General features: G+C 39.1%; 1 protein-coding gene across 1 annotated transcript in view; it reads right to left on the bottom strand.

Moving 5' to 3' along the window:
- Positions 1-9,859, bottom strand: part of LOC104074692 (protein cramped-like) — a gene marked incomplete at its 5' end in the record, with an annotated part of 14,646 nt that extends 4,787 nt beyond the window's left edge. Inside the window, 7 exons of the mRNA XM_009574890.1 lie at positions 1,143-1,223; positions 1,788-1,966; positions 2,986-3,090; positions 3,796-3,877; positions 5,106-5,180; positions 5,836-6,017; positions 9,682-9,859. Of these exons, the coding sequence (XP_009573185.1) occupies positions 1,143-1,223; positions 1,788-1,966; positions 2,986-3,090; positions 3,796-3,877; positions 5,106-5,180; positions 5,836-6,017; positions 9,682-9,859 (882 nt within the window). The remainder of the gene's footprint in view (positions 1-1,142; positions 1,224-1,787; positions 1,967-2,985; positions 3,091-3,795; positions 3,878-5,105; positions 5,181-5,835; positions 6,018-9,681) is intronic.
- Positions 9,860-10,095: the final 236 nt, after the last annotated feature.

The following is a 10,095-nucleotide window of genomic DNA, read 5'->3' as shown; positions in this document are numbered from 1 at the left end:
ATTTGTATTTTTTTCGTGAAAAATACCTATAAGCATAAACAAACATGCTTCCGCCCATATCCTGCCAAATCATCTGAAAAAAATATGGGTCTGTAACATTCCAAAGAATATTTAATACAGCCTACATAACAGAAACAAGCATAATAATAAAATTAACATGATTTTGATGAACCTACAAGATAGTTAAGAAGCAAGTATTAATTTGCCTTTGTATAGGCAAAAACCTGTAACTGCTTGAAGAGTATATAAATATTTTAAAATGCTAACTCACTCCTCTTTACAGCCAGACTTTCCAAAACCCAATTGATCGTTTTTAAGGAGTCTTGTTATTAGTACTTCATCATAAAACTGTTTGTGGTTTTTTTCTGACAAAGCTGTCCTGAGAGCAAGAACCAGAACCTGAGGCCCCATTACCACAAATAAATGCCTAGTAGGTTCATGTCCTAACATCTGTGCTATAAAAAAATCTTCCTCTCCTTTATGCTCTCCAATCAAATTAATTTGACTTTTTTCACATGTACCTGTCCCAAGAAAGGTGGAAAGTGCTTCCACTGAAAAAAAGAAAAGCCTGTATTCTGAGGCTTAAGTATCTAAACACAAGGTCCTGGATCCCACTGGAGAAGGAAGTTGGGGATAGGATAACAACACTCTTACAACTTAGGTGGTGCCACAGTTCCTTTTAAAGTATCTATGTCATATTGGATCCAGCATAAAGAAAGTGATTCTCTGAAGAGGATGCTGGCATTACAATCACGCTTTCAGTCTTAATATTCCTCCTTCAGCAACATACAAGCAGCAGGACTGCCAATTGCTGAAATCTTTCTTTGTGATGTCTAAAATAGACATATGCGATATAGCAGAGCAATTATAAACTCCTCCACTGTATCAAGAAATACATAAAACCTGTTTGTCCTTCAGAGGTCAGAGATTGTCAGCTTCACTTTGCTTGTTTAGAGAATGGCACCTACATAAACTTAAGCAGCTTTCCTAAATTTCTTTAAATTTCTTCAGATTTCAATTCCCACAAAACAGAACCAATGGTGTACAATTACCTGGGCACAAAGGGTTTTAACTAGTAATACCAGTAGTGTTTTCAGAACATTACCCATTTCATACAACTGTTCTTTCCACACATACTCTACCTGGAAACCATCAGGAACCGCCTCCTGCTCATGCCGTGCTGGTAGGCTGATGAACGGAACCCGACACCCAGGGCCCGAGCCCTAGAAGCACAACAGAAATCATGTGAGTGACAAAAGTTTACATGAGATGCTGCAAGTATAGCTGGGGAGGTAAGAGACAAGTGCCTATCACCGTTTATACGTGCTCTTTTTACATATCATGCCTTTCAAAATCGTCCATCAACTCCCCGAGAAAATGACATGGACTAACATGTATCTGGGTCTCAATGAAAGAAACGGCAAGGAGAAATAGCAGTTTCCATTCCAAATACATCCCTAAAAGTCCATGTTTTGCCCTAAATTTCCTGCCGAATTACTGTCTATTGAAATGCTACCGTTCTTTTCAGGCCCATTGGATGGCCAACTTCAACAGTCTCACAGCTGAAAGCTATTCTGTAAGATGGAAATCTGTTCAATGTGATGACGATTTGATCCCTCAACCCCGAAATACACACTATACAACATAGAATGGGTTTGCCCTGATAAAAGTGTCTAACAGCAAGCTCCAGGAGAAAGCGCATTGAAGAGTCACTAATACAGCTTTTTTACACAATGAAAGAGCAAGACTCTTAACTACTTTAAAAAGCATGCTCAGGAGACTCTGACCTCTACAGGGGTGATGGAGCCTCCATTCTGATGCGCTACTCTTGACTCCTGCCCTGTTACAACCGTGGTCACTCCGTCTGGTGACAATGGAGATACACCTGACAAACCATCCGCATCCAGGACAGGCACAGGGCTACCAGGGATAATTCCAGCACTTTTAGCTGCCAAGTCGATAGCACCTTTTGTGAAACAAAAAAACAAAAAACACATTACAAGCCTTTTCTTCAAGCAATTACTTTGTTGTGACTCATCTAAAAGATGATTTTTTAAAAATTGGTCAGACTCAAAACTTAACACATGCAAATTACCATTTTTTTGGTAATTATCTGACTAGCTATATCAGTTCTTCCTCTTCACCAAGTATGACATTTCTTTCAGCTAAAATGTTTAATTTTTCTGCCCTGTTCCAACATGTTATCAGGTATATCAAAACAGTTTAGAGAAACATCCCAGTTCTGCCAGCCTGCCCTTTCCTTCTATTTTTTTTTCTTTTTTGTCCTGCAAATTGTTAAGTATTTGGTTATGCAATTTCTAGAAATTTCCTATGGTTTACTAGAGGAGCTATAAAAACAACATAGCCTTATTTTGTTATCTTGCCTCTAGCAGCCATTTAGCCTCAATATAAAAAACTTATGTTGTTGCAGGGTCAACGTCGCCCAGATCTTTTAAAATCCACTTAAAACATCTGAATGTCTTCCCATCACAGAGAATCCTCTAAGTAAAACACAGAGGCAGGCATTGTTATCACATCACTAATCATTCTAATTATGGGACCCATTCTTTTGTTGCAAGATAGTATCTGCTTGGGGTACACCGACATGTTTATTTCTTGTAGAATTCATAATCCCATGTTAGTAGATAAGCTGTTTATAAGTTTTTCAAATATGTCACAACCCCTTTTCAAAGTGGTCTTACAACAAAACATCACAAAAATGCTCAACTTTGGTTACAAAGTCTATCCCCTTGCTTTGCCTGCAGGTTAGACATAGCAAAGGAACCTAGTTCAGACTGAACCACCACTAACTGCTCCCTTTCTGCAGTCACACAAAGCCACAGAAAGTAAGATATCATTAACACAGCTGTTTTCTTTAACTTCCAAAGGCACTTATGATTTTATGTAGGAATTAGAAACCAACAATGTAACATCATACAGATCACAGCAGACCGTGACTCTCATTCTGTTTAAGAAATTACTTACTAGACAGATGGTTGGTAGCCTGTGTTGGAAGAACTTTGGGCACAATTGGACGAGAAACAGCAGCTTTAGTCAGTGAGGACTGGATTGGCCGAAATGAACCTCTCCCTAGGGTGAAGGATTAAATACCTCTCAAGCAAATGGAATCTAACATCTTTAAAACAGAGCACAACACAGTTCAATGGAAGCAAACAAAGTCCAAGCAGTGGTGAGCTCTGGGAATGCAAGTAGTGGAGATGATGAAACAGACTTGAAATAGTAATGCAAGCTAACCAGTGCCTTATCACAAAAATGCAACAGCAAGTGTTGCTGTGTTACTGAAGCTGTTTCATGTTGATTTTGACATTTAAGCTGAGATGGGGGATCACCTATATTACCATTGTACCAGCAGAAAAGTGTAAGTGGGCAGTATATTGATTATACTGTATGAAATTTAAACAGTATCCCACGTACTAGGAAAAGTCCATTATAAGATCTAGACAAATGATTACACCCTACAGAAGAAAAATTAGTATCTAAGTAATTTATTCCAAAATTTTGTCTCCTTGTAGAGAACTCCTTACTCTTCCCTGCTTTCAATACTGGGAAATGAAAGAAAAAAATTTCTATCATAATCATGATTTGCTTAACAATGATCCAGGAGAACAATCCCATTATCCTGTAGGAAGTGACTCAAGCAACTGGTAAATGACACTATGGTTTTGAAAGGATATTTTCCTCTTTTTAGAAATTTATTCCCTCATGCAGTTTTAAGGGACACTTTCCAGTCCATCTCATGGCAGCATAAAAGTGATAGAAGATATGCAGACTCACCTGTAATGGATGAGTTGGATAAGATAGAAAAGGAACAGACATGCTGGGATGGATTTCCAGATGGCCTGGGGAGCAGTGTTCTCTACGTGAGAGAAACAACAATAAACACAGAACAGAGGGTAAAGCTCATCTTCTAAGGCACAGAAGCTCATGCTACCTTCCAGAGTAAGCACAGTATTTACATGGCATGTAAATAGTATTATCATGCAAGAGACACAGCAAGAGGGTCCGTGTAACCTTGAGAAAGAAGCTACAGATAGGAACTGCGTTTTCTCTGTAAACTACTGTTAGAGAAAAATTCCATGTAGGCAATTCTCAGAGAAATGCTAATTAGAATTATATTCCCTTCTGATTATACTTGCAGTAATTTTCAAATCTCCCACAGAATTACAGCAGTGATCTTAAGGATGGATCTAGTCTGTGTGCAAACTGATCTTCCATTACAATTAAACAAGTGTGAATTAATGAAGCAGCTGTATGTACTTGGGAGCTCTTAAAACAAATGGAATTGCATAGACCAGAGTATCTCAGTACCAAAAAAGAGTATGCATGTAATTTCTAGGTCTCCTACTCTTATACAGAGAAGAAGAGACAAAAGGGTATATTGACACTTGATAACGTTGTTTTCCCCAAACAAGTTTCCATTATTTTGGTTTTAGATTTCTTGTGTGTTCTCCACCTGTGGTTTCACAGTGGCATGTGCCTTTTTGCTGGGTTAAAATAGTAGTAGTCTAAGGGAGGTTAATGCCTGCCTACAGCCAAAGTTCCATGACAACAGGCTCTCTCTTCCATACAACTCTTTGCAAGTCCCATTTTTTTCCAGAAGTCATTCTTCTGTCAAATTATGTTATGTTTTATTTCACTACAGAGGTTTATACCCATCCCACTTTAACAGCCATTAGTGAGTAGGAAGCAGGAAAAAATATCTAAAGGGAGATCTTATTGCCACAGCACTGACAGCTCTAACAATGACAGATCAGGATGCCACATGAACACACTGCTTGTGCATCAGTACCAGCAGGCCCAAACAGCAGAACCTGCTTTCAGATCAGGGGCTTTTTTATTTTTTCCAAACTACCTCATGCACTGGACTACTACTGTTGTTGACATTCCTCATATAGGGAATAAAACATGGTTGGTTACAATATAGACTAAAATGCTTGTTCCTTCATATGTTCAGCTTCACTTTTCCAGCAGATGTATGAGGGAAGTTCAGTTTTTTATTTCAGTTAGGTGCAAATCATTTTAACCTTACTGATATCTATTCAGGAAGCAAAACAGGCATTTCACACCTTGCAAATTGTTCTGACCTGTACTACTAATGGCTTCCGCAAGTGCCTGTTCCGTAACTTCCTCGGCTTTGGCAAGAAGAAGTCCGACTGCATCTGGAGAAGAACAGGAAGAACAGCATTAGAAAGTATTTTAAGCATGCAGACACAGAATAAATTATACCCCCCAAACTCTGTTTTTCAATAAAGTTGTAACTATTAAAATACTGTGTTTTGTTTCAGACAGTAGAATATTCTTTCTGCTAGAGCAGGAAAATTTTCCACCAGGAATGTATTTTCTTCTTGTTTTATGGAGATAAAGCTTTCTCCCCAAAAAGCCATTTCACTACTTAACTACTGCAGCTTGCTATGAAGTTGTTATTGAGCTTGTATATATAAAAATAAAATGAGTATTTGAATTAAATACAGCAATAAGGTTGTATTAAAATTAGCTGCACAATAAGAACATCAGTTTTTCTAAACCTGGCAAATATATTTGCTAGAGCAACTTAATTAGAGAGTGAACCAGCTTCATCAGGCTGTGTGATGGCATTCAGATTTAGGTCCGAAGAGGCGATGTCACTTCAAAGCATAGTTATATAGTCAAAATCTGACTATCTCAGCTAATATAATGTTATACTTGAGCATCACTAGAAGCACTCCTTCATAGGGAAGTCCATACTTTCTGATGAACCGAAAAAACCCTGTAATACCTACTGGAAGCTGGCTTAGGCACAATATGCTACTTTTTTCATTCCGTCATCTCACTTACACTGATTGTGTCTAAGTGCTGCCGGAAGGTCAGTTCTGCTTCTTTGCTAGGCAAGAACAGTTTCCCATGGCGGCTGTTGGGTGGTAGCGTTGTTGGAACTGCAAAGAGTCCACCATCTGCATCAGTGCTTCCAGAACTTGAAGGACCAGCCACCAAGAGAGGTCTAGGGAGGTTTCTCAAACCTAGAAGATTTTAACAGCAATTTAAATGAAGTGAAAACAAAAAGAAAGTAACTATTTAGTAACTGAAGGATCATACAGAGAGCTAGAACTTATGGATTCTGGCTCCGCCACCATCTGCCTGTGATCTCAAATCATGAAACTCTCAATACTTCGGTTTTCCCACCTGCAAATTGACAGTATTTACTTGCTTCACAAGGACACTGCAAACATTCACTTGCTTTGAAATCCTTGGAAGAAGGGGGTTACATGCAATTTTACGCTACTAAAGAAACTAGAATTTAAGCATCCAGTTTTAAGCCCCACACAGACTGTGTTAACCAGTTTATCTATTTAGCTTGTAGAAATACTTGTGGGCCCTTCCCACTAAACAAACTATATATCCACCATACCTTTTGTACGGGAAGATAATACAAACACAGACTCATTCTACAATGTTTATGTTTTATTTACACTCCCCACCCCACCCCGTGGTAATTCAAAGTGCAACCCAAATAAAGTGATTCTGGTGACAGAGTAATGAAAGAGCATGGATCAATTTACCAAAATACCTTCCAAAAGATGGATTGTCTTAGAAATACATTTGGCACATTGAGATAATGGCATCTGGTCCAAGTAAAACTTCTCCATTTACATTTAACTTTAAAAAATATTGTAGGATTTCACAGTGCTGTGCCCACTCTGCAGGCATCCAGCTAGGACGTTAGTATGTCATTCTGAGATAACCAAGAAGCATACCTGCCTCTCTTCCACAGAAGTGCTTGCTGCGCATGTAACACTGGGTTTTGTAACAATAGACGACAATGGCTATTTTCACGCTCATATTGCACCCATACTTGTCATGGTACTCCAGCCTCTACTGCTGGGCTGGAGATCTCAGCTGGGAGGCAGCAGGCACCTGACTCCCCCAGAGGGGGAAGAAGCGAAGTGGGCAACGATCCTCAGTCATGCCTGCTGCCTCCCTGGGCAGGAAGACAATATAGCACAAGCTTGGGCCACCCTAATGCAGAGATGGGTATACGCAACAGTATTCAAGAAGTGTTTTGAAGAATATCAAACTTTATTTACCTAATAAATAAACCTTGCAGGTTTTATTTTCCTCCTATTTAAAAGACTAAATTGCCACCTCGACCCTACTGCTCTAGATTCTGCTGTTCTTCCAAAGGTTAGTTAAAATTACAGCATGCCAATGTATCTAAAAATCAATTAAATGCAGAACAACATATAAATTTGTGCCTCCTGCCTGACCAGAAGTTAGAGAGAATTGTTAAAGATAATACACATGACATTATCTTTAAAAAAAGCAATAAAGGGATGCAACTATAATTACATATTGATATTTTAAGCACTATAGGTGATGCTGCATCACGGCTGTTGCTTCACTTTTTCTAAATCGCTTTGCATGATCCTTTTTATCCTCTTTTCCGTCTCTCCAGCTAGCTCTGTGGGTTTTTTGCAGCTGTCAGTTTACTAACACTTTCAGTTCTTCTGGAGTGGACACAGGCTATCGTCTTACCTTTATTTTCTACTGAGAAGGCCAAATCAATTTTAAGATCATTAATTAAAAAACCCCAAAAGACAAAAACCAAAAATCAGGGAATGCACCTAGAATGCCCATCACCAAAAGTAACCTAGCAGTTTGCTTTCTGACAGCCAAATTACTGCAGTCATTTAATAGCACTGTATGTGAGGATACAAAGAAGCTTGGTAATTACTGTATACTAAAAGTTGCAATCCACACCACAAACAATCCTATTTTAGATCCAGAACACCATTACCAGGGCTGATAAAGGGATTCAGTTTGTCTACCAAAACAACACAACTTAGGGTGAAGATATCAGACTTGCTTGGGTATCCATTTGACATGCTGGAATGCCATCACCTGAGGCCTAAGCAGAACTGCTGAGAAGCTAAACTAATTAACTAGGTAGAATGTTGCACTGAACACACTTTTACTGCTCCTCTGTTCAAGCCAAACTGCTCAGCTGAAGCCAACTTTGCCATCTTTGGTACTGTGCAAAAGCAGGAGTACATAATCTATATTTTCCACTTCCTGACTTTGCACTAAAGACTATGTGTTTCAGTATGATATCTTAAACCATAGTACTACACAACCCTACTTGTATTTCAGTGATGTGAATCAAAGACTAACACGAACAGTTATATTTGGTTTTGAATCAATGAGGCTCTGTGTAAACAGAACAGGTATCTGTTTCTAGGGGACCAGATACAAAGTGTTGTTATCTTCTTGCTGTTTCTGTCTGGTATCCCCAGCAGATGATCCTTACCCTTACTTAAAAGGCTTCAGAAAGGATTTTCTGGAAGCATAAAGTACAATCTCACAGAATCATTACGGTTGGAAAAGACCTCTAAGATCATCGAGTCCAACCATCAACGCAACACCACCATGCCCACTAAACCATGTCCCTAAGCGCCTCATCTACACATCTTTTAAATACTTCCAGGGATGGTGACTCAACCACTTCCCTGGGCAGCCTGTTCCAATGCTTGACAACCCTTTTGGTGAAGAAATTTTTCCTGATATCCAGTCTAAACCTTCCCTGACCTTTCCTGTAACTTGTTACTTGGCTGTCCTTTTCCTCTGGGCAGCTTTCCAGCCACTCTTCCCCAAGCCAGTAGCGTTGCATGGGGTCGTTGCGGCCAAAGTGCAGGACCCGGCATTTGGCCTTGTTGAACCTCATACAATTGGCCTCAGCCCATTGATCCAGCCTGTCCAGGTCCCTCTGCCCTCAATCTCATAAAAATGAATGTTACAAACTAAGGAAATTTGATTCTACTTGCAAGTCTGATTTAAAAAGATATGTCCTTCAAGCCTGTGTATCTCACTGAAATGTAACAATTTATCTGTCTGATCTATTAAATTACTGCCTTTTTACTAGATACTTAAGTGAGTACGTCCTTGTCTGAAGTAAGTGCAATGAAGCTTTAGACAAAGATGAAATTGCTATAATGCCATTTTAGAATGAAAACCACAGATAGCACCAAGTATGTTTTACAGCATCAGTTAAATTGCTCATGGTCCACTGCTTCTTACAGCACAGGCGTGAAAAGGACAGAGTAAGAATCACAATTGTTCCCTGACACCTTCACAGACTTTTCTAAAGTCATAAAACATCTGCTGGAAAATGCAACTGGACTGAAGAATAGAACTGAAGTTTTCGGTCTGCATGGCTAGGGCTCACAAGTTATAGCAGCTGTACCTTCTATTAAAAAAAAAAAGGTAATTCATAATCATTCCGTATTTTAGAATGGCAGAATGGCACAGAAAATTTTCAGTAATTATTTTATCAACAAACTTTACACCATGTATTTACTCTCCCGCTCTGTAAGCCTTCGCTCTCTTGAGATCCCATACCCTGTATCAGTCAGCTCCTAACAAATGCCAGCATCTTCTGTAAGACTGACTCGTGATAGTTCTTCTGGATTGTAAACTGTATTATTTACATGCACTGTTTTTCAAGATTCAAAGCAGTATTGAATTTAGGACAACTCTAAAGCAAATTAACACATACCAATGTTTTGAAACAGTTAAGTTCGTAAGTGTAAGAACACTCATTCTCCCAGTGTTACATTACTGGGATGAACTCATCACAGTATGAGGTACTAATGGTCTGATCTCTTGAAATGGATTTTTATGAACACTCACCTGAGGAACTGGAAGCGGCACCAGGAGAAAAAGTCTTGTTGTTGCGAAGGGCAGATTGATTTCGTGCACAACCTGGACTCCTGGTGCTGATGGCAATCACCTTTCCCGGAGGAGTCAGTGACTGCTCCTCTTGAGCAGGCTTTATAGGTGAGGTGGCAACAGAGCTCATCTCGGGTGTCTAAAAATGCACGCATATTAAATGAATATTGTGTACTGTTACAACAAATATATTGTTAAACTCATTCTACTTAGGAAGCTTAAAAAAAAAAAATCTGACATACTACAATATCTTTAAGTACTCTAACCAATACCTCTGTGTGTGTGTGGTGGGCAGCTGAAATTCCCTTCCTGTGCATTTAGCAGTGTTAAATGTCATCGGTTCAGTATCATTAATTTATGTTACAATGGGGTTAA

The sequence above is a fragment of the Fulmarus glacialis genome, unplaced genomic scaffold, assembly GCF_000690835.1.
Source record: "Fulmarus glacialis isolate BGI_N327 unplaced genomic scaffold, ASM69083v1 scaffold33153, whole genome shotgun sequence".
NCBI classification, from domain to species: Eukaryota; Metazoa; Chordata; class Aves; order Procellariiformes; family Procellariidae; genus Fulmarus; species Fulmarus glacialis.
The sequence above is the reverse complement of the archived record's forward strand: the minus strand, read 5'-3'. Positions and strand labels throughout refer to the sequence as shown.